An 18,957-nucleotide genomic window follows, 5' to 3' on the forward strand; every position below is an offset into this window, starting at 1 on the left:
TCTGTCAAGGGACATCTTGGCTCTTTCCACAGTTTGGTTATTGTGGACATCACTGCTATAAACATCGGGGTGCACGTACCCCTTCGGATCCCTACATTTGTATCTTTGGGGTAAATATACAGTAGTGAAATTGCTGGATCGTATGGTAGCTCTAGTTTCAACTTTTTGAGGAAACTCCATACTGTTTTCCAGAGTGGTTGCACCAGGTTGCATTCCCACCAACAGTGTAGGAGGGTTCCCCTTTCTCCGCATCCTAGCCAACATCTGTCGTTTCCTGACTTGTTAATTTTAGCCATTCTGACTGGTGTGAAGTGGTATCTTATTGAGGTTTTGATTTGGATTTCCGTGATGCTGAACGATGTTGAGCACTTTTTCATGTGTCTGTTGGCCATTTGGTTGTCTTCTTTGGAAAAATGTCTGTTCATATCTTCTGCCCATGTCTTGACTGGATTATTTGTTCTTTGGGTGTTGAGTTTGGTAAGTTCTTTAGAGATTTTGGAGACTAGCCCTTTATCTGATATGCCATTTGCAAATATCTTCTCCCATTCTGTCTGTTGTCTTTTGGTTTTGTGGACTGTTTCTTTTGCTGGGCAGAAGCTTTTTATCTTGATGAGATCCCAATAGTTCATTTTTGCCCTTGCTTCCCTTGCCTTTGGTGATGTTTCTGGGGAAGAAGTTGCTGCGGCTGAGGTCGAGGAGGTTGCTGCTTGTGTTCTCTTTAGGATTTTGATGGACTCCTGTCTCGCATTTAGGTCTTTCAAACATTTGGAGTCTATTTTTGTGTATGGTGTAAGGAAATGATCCAGTTTCATTCTTCTGCACGTGGCCGTCCAATTTTCCCAACACAATTTGTTGAAGAGACTGTCTTTTTTCCATTGGACCTTCTTTCCTGCTTTATCAAAGATTAGTTGACCATAGAGTTGAGGGTCCATTTCTGGGCTCTCTATTCTGTTCCATTGATCTATGTGTCTGTTTTTGTGCCAGTACCATACTGTCTTGATGATGACAGCTTTGTAATAGAGCTGGATGTCCGGAATTGTGATGCCACCAGCTTTGCTTTTCTTTTTCAACATTCCTCTGGCTGTTCGGGGTCTTTTCTGGTTCCATACAAATTTTAGGATTATTTGTTCCATTTCTTTGAAAAAAATTGATGGTATTTTGATAGGGATTGCATTGAATGTGTAGATTGTTCTAGGTAGCATTGATATCTTCACAATGTTTGTTCTTCCAATCCATGAGCATGGACCGTTTTTCCATTTCTTTGTGTTTTCCTCAATTTCTTTCAAGAGTATTTTATACTTTTCTGAGTACAGATCCTTTGCCTCTTTGGTTAGATTTATTCCTAGGTATCTTATGGTTTTAGGTGCAATTGTAAATGGGACTGACTGCTTAATTTCTCTTTCTTCTGTCTTGTTGGTGTATAGGAATGCCACTGATTTCTGTGCATTGATTTTTTTTCCTGCCACTTTAGTGAATTCCTGTATGAGTTCTAGCACTTTTGGGGTGGAGTCTTTTGGGTTTTCCACAGAAAGTATGATATCATCTGCAAAGAGTGAGAGTTTGAATTCTTCTTTGCTGATTTGGATGCCTTTGATTTCTTTTTGTTGTCTGACTGCTGTGGCTAGGACTTCTAATACTATGATGAATAGCAGTGGTGATAGTGGACATCCCTGCTGCATTCCTGACCTTAGGGGGAAAGCTCTCGGTTTTTCCCCATTGAGAATGGTATTCACTGTAGGTTTTTCATAAATGGCTTTTATGATATTGAGGTATGTACCCTCTATCCCTATACTCTGAAGAGTTTTGATCAAGAAAGGATGCTGTACTTTGTCAAATGCTTTTCCTGCATCTATTGAGAGGATCATATGATTCTTGTTCTTTCTTTTGTTAATGTATTGTATCACGTTGATTGATTTGCGGATGTTGAACCAACCTTGCAGCCCAGGGTTAAATCCCACCTGGTCGTGGTGAATAATCCTTTTAATATACTGTTGGATCCTGTTGGCTAGTATTTTGGTGAGAATTTTTGCATCCATGTTCATCAAGGATATTGGTCTGTAATTCTCTTTTTTGATTGATAGGGTCTTTGTCTGGTTTGGGGATCAAGGTAATGATGACCTTATAAAACGAGTTTGGAAGTTTCCTTCCATTTCTATTTTTTGGAACAGTTTCAGAAGAATAGGTATTAATTCTACTTAAATGTTTGGTAGAATTCCCCTGGGAAGCCATCTGGCCCTGGGCTTTTGTTTCTTGGGAGATTTTTGATGACTGCTTCAATTTCCTTAGTGGTTATAGGTCTGTTCAAGTTTTCTATTTCTTCCTGTTTCAGTTTTGGTAGTTGATACATCTCTAGGAATGCACCCATTTCTTCCAGGTTATCTAATTGGCTGGCATAGAGTTGCTCATAATATGTTCTTAAAATTGTTTGTATTTCTTTGGTCTTGGTTGTGATCTCTCCTCTTTCATTCATGATTTTGTTGATTTGGGTCATTTCTCTTTTCTTTTTGATAAGTCTGGCCAGGGGTTTATCAATCTTGTTAATTCTTTCAAAGAACCAGCTCCTAGTTTCATTGATCTGTTCTACTATTCTTTGGTTTCTATTTCATTGATTTCTGCTCTGATCTTTATTATTTCCCTTCTCCTGCTGGGTTTAAGCTTTATTTGCTGTTTTTTTCTCTAGCTCCTTTAGGTGTAGGGTTAGGTTGTGTATTTGAGACCTTTCTTGTTTCTTGAGAAAGGCTTGTATTGCTATATACTTTCCTCTTAGGACTGCCTTTGCTGTATCCCAAAGATTTTGAACAGTTGTGTTTTCATTTTCATTGGTTTCCATGAATTTTTTTTAATTCTTCTTTAATTTCCTGGTTGACCCATTCATTCTTTAGTAGGATGCTCTTCAGCCTCCATATATTTGAGTTCTTTCCGACTTTCCTCTTGTGATTGAGTTCCAGTTTCAAAGCATTGTGGTCTGAAAATATGCAGGGAATAATCCCAATTTTTTTGTACCAGTTGAGACCTGATTTGTGACCTAGGATGTGATCTGTTCTGGTGAATGTTCCATGGGCAGTAGAGAAGAATGTGTATTCCATTGCTTTGGGATGGAATGTTGTGAATATGTCTGTGAAGTCCATTTGGTCCAGTGTTTCATTTAAAGTCTTTATTTCCTTGTTGATCTTTCCTTGGATGATCTGTCCATTTCAGTCAGGGGGGTGTTAAAGTCCCCCACTAATATTGTATTGTTGTCAATGTGTTTCTTTGCTTTGGTTATTAATTGCCTTCTATAATAGGCTGCTCCCATGTTAGAGGCATAGATATTTACAATTGTTAGAATTTCTTGTTGGATAGACGCTTTAAGTAGGATATAATGTCCTTCCTCATCTCTTAATACAGTCTTTGGTTTAAAATCTAATTTGTCTGATATGAGGATTGCCACCCCAGCTTTCTTTTGGTGTCCTTTAGCATGGTAAATGCTTTTCCACCCCCTCACTTTCAATCTGGGGGTGTCTTTGGGTCTAAAATGACTCTCTTGCAGACAGCATATCTATGGGTCTTGTTTTTTAATCCAATCTGATAGCCTGTGTCTTTTGATTGGGGCATTTAGCCCTTTTACATTCAGGGTAACTATTGAAAGATGTGAATTTAGTGCCATTGTATTGCCTGTAAGATGACTGTTACAGTATATTGTCTGTGTTCCTTTCTGATCTATGCTGCTTTTAGGCTCTCTCTTTGCTTAGAGGACCCCTTTCAATATTTCTTATAGGGCTCGTTTCGTGTTTGTAAATTCCTTTAGTTTTTGTTTGTCCTGGAAGGTTTTTATCTCTCTTTCTATTTTCAATGAGAGCCTAGCTGGATATAGTATTCTTGGCTGCATATTTTTCTCGTTTAGTGCTCTGAATACATCACGCCAGTCTTTTTTGGCCTGCCAGGTCTCTGTGGATAGGTTTGTTGCCAATCTAATGTTTCTACCATTATAGGTTACATATCTCTTCTCCTGAGCTGCTTTCAGGATTGTCTCCTTGTCTCTGAGACTCATAAGTTTTACTATGAGATGTCGGGGTGTTGATCTATTTTTATTGATTTTGAGAGGTGTTCTCTGTGCATCTTGGATTTTGATGCCTGTTTCCTTCCCCATATTAGGGAAGTTCTGTCTTATAATTTGCTCCAATATACCTTCTGCCCCTCTCTCTTTCTTCTTCTTCTGGGATCCCAATTATTCTAATGTTGGTTCATCTTATGGTATTGCTTATCTCTCAAATTCTGCCCTCGTGATCCTGTAGTTGTTTATCTCTCTTTTTCTCAGCCTCTTTATTTTCCGTCCTTTGGTCTTCTATATTGCTTATTATCTCTTCTGCTTCATTTATCCAAGCAGTTAGTGCCCCCATTTTGATTGCACCTCATTAATAGCCTTTTTGATTTCAACTTCATTAGATTTTAGTTCTTTTATTTCTCCAGAAACGGTTTCTCTAATAACTTCCATGCTTTTTTCAAGACCAGCTAGTATCTTTAAAATCATGATTTTGAACTCTAGGTCCAACATCATACTAATGTCTGTATTGAGTAGGTCCCTGGCAGTCGGTACTACCTCTTGTTCTTTCTGTTGAGGTGATTTTTTCCATTTTGTCATTTTGTCCAGAGGAGAATAGATGAATGAGAGAACAAAATGCTAACAGGGTAACAATGCCCCAGAAAATATACTCTAAACAAATCAGAAAAGACCTGAAACCAGGGGAAAAGAAAGGGAAAGAAAGAAAAAAGAAAGAGAAAAAAGAGAAAGAAAAAGATAAAAACAAATAAAAACAAAACAAAACAAAAAAACAGAATATGATCAAATATGATTAGGCTGATGCATAGATCAGTGCTACAGACTAGATTTTGGGTGTCTTTGGGTCTGTTAGAAGAATGTACCACCCAAAATTTTAAAGAAAAGAAAACTTATATATGTACAAAAATAAGGGTTGATACCTTGAAGGGATGGAATATGACTGTAAAGATGAAAATTATAAAAAATTTTATAAAGGAATTGATAAGAAGTTGTTTGAAAAAAGAAAGAAGAGGATTTAAAAAAAAAGAAAAGAAAAAGAAAAGGGGATAGAATGCGATCAGGCAGGAGACTAGAACAAAGCCATACACTAGGGATTTAGGGTATATTTTGATCTGTTAGAAGAAACTGTAGCTCAATATTTTAAAGAGAGAACAAGTTATATATATATGCCAAAAATAAGGGTAACTACTATGAAGGGATAGAATATGACTCTAAAAATGAAAAATAAAAATGTTTTTTAAAAAAGGGATTGATAAGTTGTTGGTTGGAAAAGGGAAAAAGAAAAATTAAAAAAAAATTTAAAAAAATTAACTTTGAAAGACTAAAGAATCACGGTAAAAAAGCCATGAATTCTATGTGCAGTATTCCCCTAGCGCTGGAGTTCTGCTGTTCTCATTGATTGGTAAACTTGGTCTTGGCTGGCTGTTGTGGATCTTCTGGGGGAGGGGCCTGTTGCTGTGGTTCCCAATTGTCTTTACTGGAGGCAGAATTGCCCCGCCCTTGCCTGGTCCAGGCTAAGCAATCTGCTCGGGTTTGCTCTTGGGAGCTTTTGTTCCCTGCAAGCTTTCGGTACAGCTTTGGAGGACAAGAGTGAAAATGGTGGCCTTCCAATCTCCCCCCTGGAGGCTCTGAGAACTCAGGGCCCCACTCCCCAGTGCACCCCTAGAGAAAAGCAGTCAATCACTCCTGTCTCCCCGGTCTCTGGCCACACTTTGCGCTCACCCTGCCTGTGACCCAGCGTTTCTATCTCTGGCACCCAACTCGGTGTGGTTCTCCAAATCCAGCAGATCCCTGCCTTGCGCTCCCAAGCCGCTCCTCCCAGTGGAGGAAAGGGAGTCTCCCCGGATCTGCCGCTTGTTGGGTCCCTGCTGGAGGAGCAGTGGCCTGACTGTGCTGGGGATCACGGTTTATGGCAACCCCCAGCTGAGAGCCTGCTCCTCGGCTCTGTCTCTGCAGCCAGCTTCCCTGCTCCAATCCCTGGGAGTTCTGCTGCACTCAGGCACCCCTGGTCTTTCTGTAACCCCGAGGGTCCTGAGACCACACTGTCCCGGGAGGATTCCACCCCCCGCTTAGCCACGCAGCAACGTCCCTCAGCAGAGCCGACTTCTAAAAGTTCCGATTTTGGGCTCCGTGACTCTGTCACTTGCCAGAAGTGGCCGATGGAGGCCCACTCCCCCGTCGTCTATCCTCCTGAATATCGCGTCAGATTCACTTCTCCACACGTCCTACCTTCCAGTAAATGGTCGTTTTTCTGTTCACGGAGTTGTTGCTATTCTTTTCTTCAATCTCCTGTTGGGTTCATAGGTGTTCAGAATGGTTTGATCCTTATCCAGCTGAATTCCTGAGACCAGATGAAATCCAGGTCTCCTCCCTCTCCGTCATCTTGCTCCACCCCACAAATAATCTTTTATTACTACGATTATTATTATTGCTGTGTTATTTTAACCAGTCCTGTGGTCTTTTATTTAGAATACTTAATGTAATAAGAAAAAAAGAATATTTAATATAATAACCGTTATAGTGAGATTTTATCTGACCTAACACAATTTATTAAAAAGATGTTCTAAACCTTTTCCTTTACACTGCATTAATCTATTTGATCCAGATGATTTTTTCTCTTGTTTTTACATTATTGTCTTTCTGGGGTGGAGGGGTAATCAAATAATTTTTATTTGATTTTCTCCTTCTAGATTTCAATTAGTTTTCCTTATTTTAGGGTTATTCCAGGGATTATAATATATATCCTTGATTTATATCACTCCAATATCAATTATATCTCTTAACACATCCTTAGCAATGGCAACACCTAGTAATACTGAGAATATTAACTCTTTACATTCATCACCCATTTTTCCACTATTATATGTTAAAATCCTATATACATATATAATTTCCACATCACATTATTATTTTATGCAGTTGATATTCACTTGTATTTACTTGCACATATTTGCTATTTCTAGTATTCCTCTTCCTTTTTGCATTTCCATGTTTTTACTTAGCATTTCTTGTCTGAACAAATTTTTACTTTCACCTTCATTTTTGAAAATATGGTGGGCTGGTATATAATTCTAAAATAAGAGTTATTTTCTTTATTTTTAACGATGTCAAAATCTGTTTGTTTGTTTTTTGATAAGTCAGATCTATTATTTCATTGAGAATAATGTCATTTTTTTTCTCTAGGTATATTGAATAATTATTTTCTGCCTTTTTTTGGAAGAGATTTTCTATGATGTGTCTGTGATTTTCTTTTTATTTATCTTTTTTTATTTTTGTGTTTGCTGTGCTTTTTGTAATCTGTAGGTTGAATGTGTAGGTTTTCAGCTTTGAAAAAATTGTTTCCATTATGTCTTTGTATATTGTATTTGCCATTTTCCCATCTACCCCTCTTGTGCCTCAGATTCAAAAATATGTTAGACCTTTTATGAATACCTCACTTGTGTACTTATCCAATATTTTGTTGTTGCTTTCCTCACTGCTTCCATCTTTGTCTATTCTATTAACCTGTCTTCATATTCACTAATTTCATCATCCATTGTGCAAAACTCTTATTAAAACAAGACTTTGAAATTATTGATTTCAGATATTGTATTTTTATGTTTTAGAATGTCCTTTAGTTTACTTTTATGGATGCAAATCTCTGATGAACTTTTCAGTATCTTCATCTACATGATCATTTCTTTCCTTTAGTTTCTGAACATTTTAATAATAATTATCCAAAAATCTTTCCTACTAATTTCAATATCTGGATCATTTTACATCACTTGTCTGGTTTCTTTTCTCTTTGACATTAGCTCCATGGTCTTGTGTGCTCACATATGTTGAAAATTAAGGTTTCATGTCCATCAGATATAAAAAGAACTGCAGAGATTTTAGAAAATGTTTTCATTCTCAAGAGGTCACCCTCTTCATATTTAACAGACACTATGGGGAGTTGATCTTTCCAGGATCAACTCCTTAAGATCAGGATTTAAACTGTATTAGTGCTGGGTTATAATTGTATAAGATTCAATCTACCTCTGGTTCTCCTCTGTTGTTAAAGTGTGGTCCTTTAAAACTTTCAATTATCCCCCTTTGAGTATTTGCTTCTTCAGGTCTATAACACTGCAAAGATTCAATTTTATCACCCAGAGGTTTTAGTTTATCTCTTTAGTCATATGTCCCTGGTAGGTTCAAAATAAGGCAAATGTCTTTATTTTTTATTTTTTTTAAAGACTTTATTTATTTATTTGAGAGAGAGAGAATGAGAGATAGAGAGCACGAGAGGGAAGAGGGTCCGAGGGAGAAGCAGACTCCCCGCCGAGCGGGGAGCCCGATGCGGGACTCGATCCCGGGACTCCGGGATCATGACCTGAGCCGAAGGCAGTCGCTTAACCAACTGAGCCACCCAGGCGCCCCATGTCTTTATTTTTTTAAAAAGATTTTTATTTATTTTTTGACAGAGAGAGACAGAGACAGCGAGAGAGGGAACACAAGAAAGGGGAGTGGGAGGGGGAGAAGCAGGCTTCCCACAGAAGAGGAAGCCCAATGCAGGGCTTGAACCCAGGACCCTGGGATCATGACCCAAGCTGAAGGCAGACGCTGAATGACTGAGCCACACAGGCACCCTGGCAAATGTCTTTAAAGAGGTGACTGGCCCTATATTTAAAAGCCTTCAAGTCAGTCACCAATATTCTTACTTTGACCTACTGTAACTGCCAAATTTTCTTCTGGTTTCTTTGTTCTGGAAAAGCGTTTTCCAGGAGCTAATCCTACATTCTCAGTTTCTAACTCTGCCTTGAACTGATAAATGTGCCCCAGGGAAAAACAGTTGTAGAAATTGTGTCAATTCATCATTTTCTGTAGGGTTTTCCATCCTTGCCAGTTTTATTTTCAAACTCCTCCCTCTAGAGAGTTTTTGTCTTATGCTCTCGACAATCTGTGATAAACGTCATTCTGCTTTCAGAGAACTTTTAATAATCCATAGCATCCAGCGCTATCTAAATTCAGTAAAAACTTTGTCTTAAAACTAAATGTCTTTAGGTCCATTGAATCTAGAATTTTGTTAGTCTGATCTCCACAACCGCTAAAAATTTTGTTGGTTTTTCTTTCTTCCATCAGCTACATTTTGTGTGGGTGAATGCACAGTCCTCAGCTTCTACTCTAAAGCAAGAATTGTCAAATGTTCACAGAATTAAGCACATTAGTGAATAGGAAAGAAGAAAGAAAGAAAGAAAGAAAGAAAGAAAGAAAGAAAGAAAGAAAGAAAGAAAGAAAGAAAGAAAGAAAGAAAGAAAGAAGAAAGGAAGGAAAGAAAGGAAAAGAAAGAAAAAGAAAGATAGAAAGAAAGAAGAAAGAAAGAAAGGAAGAAAGAAAGAAAGGAAGGAAGGAAGGAAGGAAGGAAGGAAGGAAGGAAGGAAGGAAGGAAGAAAGAAAGAAAGAAAGAGAGGGAGAAAGAAATAAGGAGGGAAAGAAAAATATGAATCCCCAGCTTATACCTCCTGCCAGGAAACTTTTTCAATTTAGTTTTGCTGCTTTTGCGATCTGTTATGTCTTTGAAGATACAATTTAAAAAATTATTCAGTTTTCTAGTTACTCTCAATGGAAGTGCTGCCCTACTTCAATATACTATTCTACCTGGAAACAAAATGCAAATGCTCATTTGATGATTTTTATTTTAACGCACTTTTCAAGGAAAAATAAAAAGGGTAGCATTCCAGTGTGAATTCCACAAATACAGAGAAACTCAGAGGATTTCCTGGTCTAACCTATCTTACACCGTGCTATGAGATAGGAGTTGTTTGGTTTTTATTTTTATTTTTTTTATTTTTAAAAAAGATTTATTTATTTATTTGGGGGGGAGGGGCAGAGGAAGATAACCTTCAAGCAAACTTCCCAGTAAGTGTGGAGCCAGCGCAGGGCTCTATCTCATGAATCTGAGATCAAGTCCTGAGCCGAAATCAAGAGTTGGATGCTTAACTGCCTAGCCACCCAGGTGCTCCAGTTTGTTTTTTTTTTTTTAAATTTAACCCTGGGAAAACTACTATATATTATAATTTATCTAAAAGTGCTGTATTTCATACTTATTTTTAAACATCAGATGGTTTACATGAATAGAACAAGATAGATGTCTCACACATGATCTGAGTATTCTATTGGGAAAACTAGAAAGATAAATTTGAGATTAGAAATTCATTTGGTTTATTCCTAGATATATTATTGTTTTTTGTGTAATTGGTAAATGGGATTTATTCCTTAATTTCTCTTTCTGCTGCTTCATTATTGGTGTATAGAAATGAGACCGATTTCTGTAGATTGATTTTGTATCCTGTGACTTTACTGAATTTGTTTAACAGTTCTAGCAGTTTTTTGGTGGAGTCTTTTAGTTTTGCTAAAAAGAGTATCATATCATCTGCAAATAGTGAAAGTTTTACTTCTCCTTTGCTGATTTGGATGCCTTTTGCACTGTTGATGGGAATGAAAACTGGTGCAACCACTCTGAAAAACAGTATGGAGTTTCCTCAAAAAGTTAAAAATAGAACTACCCTATGACCCAGCAATTGCACTACTAGCTATTTATCCAAAGAATACAAAAATACTAATTCAAAGGGATGCATGCACACCAATGTTTATAGCAGCATTATCCACAATAGTCAAGACAATGAAACAGCCCAAGTGTCCATCAACTCATGAATGGATAAAGATGTGGTATATATACCAGGTGTTTTATGGAAGTGCTGAATGACTATATTGTATACCTGAAACTAATATTACACTGTATGTTAACTAAGTGGAATTTCAATAAAAACTTAAAATATATATATATATGTATATATATATAATAGGAAAAGAAATTCATTAGGTTTTCCAACAATTTCAAGGGGATAAGGATCTTTGATTCTAGTTTTTCCTGTTTATATAAATAGAAATATCACTAAAATTGAAAAGCATTATTTATTATGCACTATTTTGATCAAAATATATGTTAAGAAATCATAAATTCATTAAACTTCCCTATATCTATTTACCTATCCTTTTATTTTATAATTTGGTGGTTCTACTCTGAAAAACAATGATGTTTTGTTTTAAAACAATCGTGTTGTTTCTTATCTGATGTTAGCTGCGGACTGTCATATATGGTCTTTATTGTGTTGAGATATGTCCCTTCGGTGTCTAATTTGTTAAGGGTTTTTATCATGAATGGAGGTTGAATTTTGTTGTTACTTTTTAAGTATGTTTGGTTAAATTAATCACCAGAAGAATTATAATACCCAAGCATATAAGTCTGACTTCTTGGCAGTTAAACCTTTTTTGCCCACTTGAAAGTCACTCTAACACTTTTGACTAAATACTACATAATTATACTCACCACACTCTAAGGATTTTAATTATTTTTACTCATGTATTATTATATGTATTTTTATCAGTATTTTTAATTTTATGTTGAGATATCCTTAATCTTTTATTAAAATTCAATGTTTTATAAAATGAAAGCTATTATAGGTTATGCAATCAGTAAGAAACAATATTGAAAATGTGTATAGGTACTCATAAAAATTCAGAAATAACAAAAACCAAAACCCACAAACATAAATCAAAATTGATCTAAATTTGATTAAAAAAATCAGTAGTTAAGTGAAGTTGCACATTCATGAGATTCATGGTATAGAACAAATGCTCTCTGCATTTTTCCTCACAAATGAAACTCAGGGACCACTAGAAAAGTCTAGAGAGATATCAGAGAAATCAGATGATAAGTTCTTATATTGAGAAAGGCAAAGGCTTTCTTTCTTAAATGACTAATACATCAGCTCAAGAGCAGGTGAGGTTCTAGTGACGATAATGCATAGTAATACAAAAATCACCATATGTGCTTTCAGTAAAAATACTGAATCAGTGGTAATAGAAGTGATATGGATGTCTATTTGAAAGAATAAAATAATAAATTAAATAAAAGGCTTTCCAATTATGTAATCATGTTCTCTTCCAAAAGGATAAAGTAGTCATTTCAATATAGTATTTATTTTGGCAAAGTTTAAATGTTACATTAAAAGTTGTCTTACCTGATTCCTCAAACTCAATGTTGTAGGCTTTCCAGGTTTCAGTTATTCGAAGAAGATTCTCTTCCATGGCTTGAATGTCCATGGAGGGGCAGTTGCATTCTGGAAATTTGGGACCACACTGACACCAGCAATCATTGTCCTTGCAGATAAACTCTCCCTCGGAATTGCAAGCAATGTAGCTCAATGCTGCTTGTACAAAACGTTCCTGAAGATAGTCTGGAAGGAGGACTTGTAGCCCTTAAAGAACAAACAAACAAACAAAAAAGCACATACTTAAAAAAAAAAAGCATAACACATTTAAAATATTCAATAAGGGCTAATAATTTAATATATAAGTTATGGATTGAAAACTATCAATAGAAAATTATCTAAGCCAAAATAAAATTATGTAAGCCTACAAAATTGCAAACATTTGTAATTCTTTTCAACATATGATGACTCTATGCACTGTTCAATCCCAGAATTTATAGAGCTGTTTAAACCCTCAGATTAACTGATTTTTAAAAAATTTACTTAATTGCTCACTATTATTTATTTATTTATTTATTTATTTATTTATTTATTTTAAGTTTTCCAGTTAGCGTACAGTGTTATATAAGTTTCAGGTGTGCAATATATTGAGTCAACAATTCCATACACCACCCAGGACACATCAGGACAAGTGCACTTTTTAATCCCCATCACCTGTTTCACCCACAACCCCTCTTGTAACCATCAGTTTGTCCTCTATAATTAAGTGTCTGTTTCTTGGTTTGTCTCTCTCTTTTTTTTCCCCTTTGTTCATTTGTTTTGTTTTATAAATTCCACATATGAGTGAAATCATATGGTATTTGTCTTTCTCTTTGGCTGTTTCCCTTGTTTAGAATATTTGGTTATTTTTACATAATGTAGACTGAGCCTACCTTCCTAAACTTTTAAAAAGAGACATGCATTTATTTCCCACCACTTGATTTCAAATAGTTTTCAATATTTTCATTTTACTTTCAAACTGTCAGCCCACATTTACATAGATATCATAATACAATATGTTGTGGCGTTGGTAAGAGTGTTACAGATGCTGATGGTAATGCTTACCTCATGTCATTAACAATACATAACTTTTATGACTCTCTTGTTCAGGAGTGATCACTAAGACTGACTACAATGAAGCAGATGGATTGATTTCAGTTGTTTCACAGGTCATGTCTTGGCCATGTTTTAAGACAGCCCTAGAGATAGGATTCATCACTTTATATGCAAATTTAGTAATGTTGATGTCTCTTAAGAAAAAATTAAAAAATGAAGATAGGGCTATATGATTAATATTTAGTTTTCTCTACTGGTTTCACATATATTATGATATTTCAAGAAAATATAATTCCAATTTCAGCATTTCTTTTTACATAGGAAAATTTAATAAAATAGCTTAAATGTTCAAAGTGATCAGTAAAAAAAAAAGCATAGAAGGAAAAATTTGGCGAATACCTAATTGCTATTTATTACAAAACTTAATATTTACAATTATGTTTATCTCTATATCTATCTATATAACTACCGATCCCTAAAAAAAGAAAACTAGCATTCCGTAAAATCACACTAAAAATAACAAGGTTTCTTTTTGTCTGGAGACAGACCACTCAAAACCTTGTAATTTTTTAACCAGACCAGTAACATGAACAATATTGATACTTAGAGAGATAACATCCATTGCCTTGGTAGATAAGTCAGAGTAACTGGAAGCTCTCTTAGGGATTTTTTTTTTTAATGTACAAGAACAACAGAGTAAAAATACCAATAGGAATGTAATTACAGAAGGTCTGCTTGGTGCTGAGACAATGCTTAGGGAAGCTGAGTTCTGAGCCTAGGATGTGCAATGAAAGGAAGCATTTGATGAAGGGCACAGTAAATCATAAATGATAATCTAATGGAAATTGCACAAATAAAAATATACAAATTGGAGTTAAGAAATAATCGATGGATTTAATAGCAGGTTAGAAAAAGCTGAAGAGATAATAAGCAAACTGGAATATGCCAGAAAAAATATTGAACACAGAATAGTAAAAGATAGCAAAAGAATATAAAATACAGAAGACAGTATAAAATATATACAGGTCATGACTGAAAGGTCTAAAAATATATTTAATGGAACCTCAGAATAAGAGGTAAGAAGGAAAAAAGCAATATTTGGGGAATAAATGCATAAGAAATTTATAAAATTGATGAGATATCAAGAAAATTGTAATTTGCATCACAGAAATTTATGTTCTAGCAAGACAAACAACAAAGTGAAAATGGCCAGCTGACCTGTGCTCTTCAATGCTGCTTTGCTCTTGTACTACCTAAAATAGTGTGAGAATCTAAGGACTCCCTTGGACATGATAAAGTGGCCACCGAAAATGTTCATCATCTACTAAATAGACCAAGAGTATGTGATCTGCTGCATTAAAAATATTTCTATTTTAAACTAAAAATATTATATTTCTTTATTTACCAACAAAGTCTAATCCTGGCCAGAGCAGCAAGATGCTGCAGCACCTGGATTACAGGATGAGGGGCATCCTGCAGCACAGCCCTATCTTCCCTGGCAACTTCAAGTCTTTCACAAGCATATGAATTTGAAACTCTGGGACTGTAATGAGTTCAAGCCAAAGAACTCAAAATAAGCAGAAAGAGAAGAGAACCGAGGCAGGGGTCTGGGGCTACTTCGGGGGTAGGACCTGGTCTCAATGACAGTAGAGAAACCTCCTCCCAAAGATAATGACATTGCCCCAGTGTCACTTGCTAGCTGCCAGGGGCCCAGGGATCGGCAGAACTGCTGGCTGAGGATTCCCAGCTGGTGTTCCAATGCCCCAGGCTCCTGTAGGACTCTCTGGGCCAGTCCCCCCGGGGGGGGGGGGGTTGGGCTATTGCAACAGGTGATAACCCCGCAAGGAAGAGGCACTGTTGCAGTCACTGCAAATACTTCCATAGCTAGGATTTCAGGGACCCCAACCCAATATACAACTGGCTGTGGGGATCCTCTGCCATCTATGGGCCAAGGCTCACCCATTCCAGGCATGATGGGCCCAGCACCTGGCAGGAAGCCTCCCATGCTTGGGAGGCTTGATTCCCCATTGGGAATCACCACTGGATGAGGAACTCCAATGCACATGCCCCCTTCAGGATGCGGCTCCCTCCCTGGGGGATGTTAGCCTTCTTTGACCCTTGGCCACAGAGTTATGAAAGCAGCTCCACAAAAGCGAGGGCCTGATTCCCCAGGGTCATGTTACCACAGACCTGTTTGTTTGTTATGCCCTTGTTCTTGGTTTCTCACGGGATTGTCTGGTTTCCCCTTCAGGGTCCCCTCCCCCAGGAATGCACCCACCAAGGCCCTAGACTCATCTTGGCCCTCCTCAGCTCCTTGCCTGTATCCCGTAAGGCTGTACATAGTCCCTTTCCTTCCTTGTGGCCTGTGAAACTAGTTTATAATAAACTATTAAGAATATCAAAAAAGGAAAAGAAAAGAAAATTTGTTCCAATACATCAATAGAGAAACAAAATAGGAAACAAAAGAGTTTTATGAAGCAATATCATTGTTTTTATTATAAGCAAAAATACATAGTGACCTATCATTAACAATTACGTTAAATCTATTTGATAATAAACCAGTCGTTTGTCAATTTTTTTGAAATAAAACATTAGGAACGAACTGGATTTGGGAAAGTATTTGTTCCTTAATCATATGAATCATTCACATCTCAGTTTCTGGAAATTTTACCAAAAAGTTATTACCAAGACTCAATAAATGACTTTTCATTACTCCTTTACCTTTTCACTCAGAAGTACCTTGTTTGATATGTTAAATTCATAAAGGGTTGAAAACATTGGAATATTATTAATCTCAAAACATATTTTCTAATACTTCCTTAAAAGTTACTTTTTTCATATATATTACATATGTCATCAATAATTTGGAGTTGTAGATACACCTTTTTCAATTTTTGAACTGTTTATTTGTAATCTGGTTGGCAAAACAGATCTCAAGGTCAAAGAAACAGGCGACTCTAGCTTACTCACTGCCAGAATGCATTTGATTTCATTTTTTTAAGTCAGAATGAACATACTATGTGCATCTCTTTGACATCTCATTTCTGAATGTTAATTCTAATATAGTTAAATCAAGGAGTTTTGTTCTGAATTTCTTGCTTAATGTTTTTACTTTTAATAATTCTTATTGATGCTTTCTTTGCTCTGATGAAATTCTACTTTGAGACACCAATGTTTCCAATTGCCACATACAGTGACCTAAAATCTTTTATACCCTTCATGTATCATGGTAACATTGATCCAGAATCTAATGCTTTGCATTTTTCTTTTTAAGTGGAGAAGGGCTGCTATTAAAGGTGGGGTTGAAAACGTGACTCAACATAAATACTTAGACTATTATATATATAGATGAAGTTTAAGAAAGAACACATGGGAAGTTGAGGAGTCTGATATTGATTTCCTGAGATTATCTTTGGAAAGGTCTTTGTACAACAGGTATATAAATAAAATTGTAATAGACAATTGAAAATATAAGCCTAGAAAATAGAAAAAGAGAAAAAAATAGACGTGCAGATATCTGCGTTACTTACATAAATTGAAAAAAATAGACACAATAATTATTCAAAAGAAAAGTGTTGCTTCACTTATTCCTATGTTAGTTTTTTTCAAGATATATAGGAGATTGAGCTTTGTTTTTATAATATAATATTCTGAAAACTAAGCACAGTGCTTCACAAACAGTAAAAATTAAAAAATCATGCTAAAAATTTTAATAAATCAATTAAATAAACATCTTTTTGATATAAAGATTATTTATCCTTTTTGATGAATCTTAATATTCTGAGGGCAAGTTGATCCATACATTTAAAAAGGAGTAAGTAATAGAGAATTACAAGTAATATTGGTAGAATGCATTTGTTTAAATTAGAAACAATATTTCAATAACTTTAAATCTAAGATTGATAATGAGAAATTAGATGGCATTTAAACTTTAAATTTTTAAGTACTTCCTTTGTGATTTGTATACAATTCAAAATAGATGAGATTTATTATTTATCATAAATTTAAATAACCCAGAGCTTTTACATTTTTCAAAATCGAAAAGTTGAGGTAAAATGTCAGAATTTCTGGAACTTTTAAACATTCTTATGTAAAACCGAATAATGTAAATGCAGCTCTAACTTACACAATTAAAAAAGGTAGACAAGAGAAACGGTAGACTAGAAAAGAATAACAAAATTATCCCTTTGATCAGTCACCTTAGCTTAGACAATGTGTCCTCAAAGATTTTTCTGAACTCCTTCAACTAGTACATGTTTAAACGTGTATTCATAACCTTTCGTACCTATATGAATAAGTAAGTACACACACCAATAACCTATTTGGGGGCAGTATATATCTGTTGCAAGTTATTTAAAAATCCTCTATTGAACTATCTAACAAAATATAGGAATAGAAAAAAAGATAAATTATTGCCATTATCACATAATCCGTCTTTATAATGGGAATATAAATATTTTGTTAATATATTCTCAAATATGTTTCTATCAGAGGATAAACGCAGTTCTAGCTATCATATTAGGTTATATTTAAAATGTCAGCAGTTCATGCTACTGTGTACAAAAGTATGGTTACAACTTTTACTAGAATCTCAGGAAAACGTCAAAACCCAGACAGACCAATGAAAAAACTGCTACATATTGAGAAAATGATTACTCTACGGAAGTAAAAATATTATCACGATACATTTTCAATTACTATAGATTACTGATTTTAAGAAGTAAAGTGAATTTTGACATTTCCTTTATATGGTCTAGAATGTTAGTATCAGTTAAAAATTAGGAAGTCAGTCTTTTATGAGAATTTTAATAGCCTAGTACTGCATATACAGCTTGTTTACAACAACAAAATCAACAAGATGAAGAAGAAGAAAAAAGAAATCACAACTGGATAATTGTTATCCAGACTGATAGAGAATTAATGAAATTTTAGCCACATACCTTGCAACTGAATCTTATTCTCAGGACTCTGAACCAGAACAGAACTGACAGAATCTAGGTTGTCATAGTTACTGCAGCCAAGAGGACCAGTCCGTGTTTCTGTTACCTGACAAACAAAACATCAACTTTATTATATAAATCAGAGTTTACCATGTTCTTTTGGCTCAATGTAGTTGTCACACACTGATATTATATGTCTGATGGTAAACATCACTGAAAGGCCTAGGATCTGATACATACCAACAGTACACACCCCTAAGCACAGAGAAGACAAATAACTCCCTTTTTCTTCAATTCCATTTTCTTCCCTTTGGCCAGGCATAAATCTTTTCAGAAAATAACAGAAGCCCTCTTTGGTCAAAAGCATCACTCACCTAAGGTCATTGATTTTACCCAAAATATGACAAGGCCATGCTCCTTTAGATAGAGAGCAAGTTTTGACTCATATGACAATTGTTTTTTGTTTGTTCATTTTTCCTCAATAAATCAGACCTATCTGTCAGGCTTCTGTCTAAAAATGGATTTTATTATTTTATTCTCCTTAAAAATCTATAGTTTTCCTGTCTTACATGGTGCCATCAAAGTCCAAACTCTTCTGCTTGGCTTCCATCTGTTCCATTTCTCCCCAACGGGCATAAATTCCTGTCCAGCTGGACATTCTTAATCCTATGCCTTTGCTTATACAACATCTTCCTTACAACATCCTCCATCTTTATCCCTCTTTTCTCCTATTTGACTAATTGATTTTATCTATCCTCAAGATGAAGCACATTTTCAAACATCCACACAAAGTATTCCTTAATGACTTTCACTTGTATTTTTCTCCATTTTTATAAAGTAGTTTGTAGTGCTCAGTTTTAGCACTTAAGTA

The 18,957-nt window shown here is 35.6% G+C and overlaps 1 protein-coding gene and 1 pseudogene across 3 annotated transcripts in view; one reads left to right on the forward strand and one right to left on the reverse strand.

The window, feature by feature from the left end:
- Nucleotides 1–18,957, reverse strand: part of BRINP3 (BMP/retinoic acid inducible neural specific 3) — a 400,507-nt gene that overhangs the window by 120,431 nt on the left and 261,119 nt on the right. For all 3 annotated transcript variants that reach the window (XM_027613990.2, XM_027613991.2, XM_027613989.2), the window contains exons 5-6: nucleotides 18,087–18,192; nucleotides 12,082–12,318 (exon numbers count right to left, since the gene is read on the reverse strand). In XM_027613990.2, coding sequence (XP_027469791.1) covers nucleotides 12,082–12,318; nucleotides 18,087–18,192 — 343 coding nt within the window. The remainder of the gene's footprint in view (nucleotides 1–12,081; nucleotides 12,319–18,086; nucleotides 18,193–18,957) is intronic.
- Nucleotides 14,575–15,435, forward strand: LOC113932011 (annotated as a pseudogene).

The sequence above is a fragment of the Zalophus californianus genome, chromosome 10 (assembly GCF_009762305.2).
Source record: "Zalophus californianus isolate mZalCal1 chromosome 10, mZalCal1.pri.v2, whole genome shotgun sequence".
NCBI classification, from domain to species: domain Eukaryota; kingdom Metazoa; phylum Chordata; class Mammalia; order Carnivora; family Otariidae; genus Zalophus; species Zalophus californianus.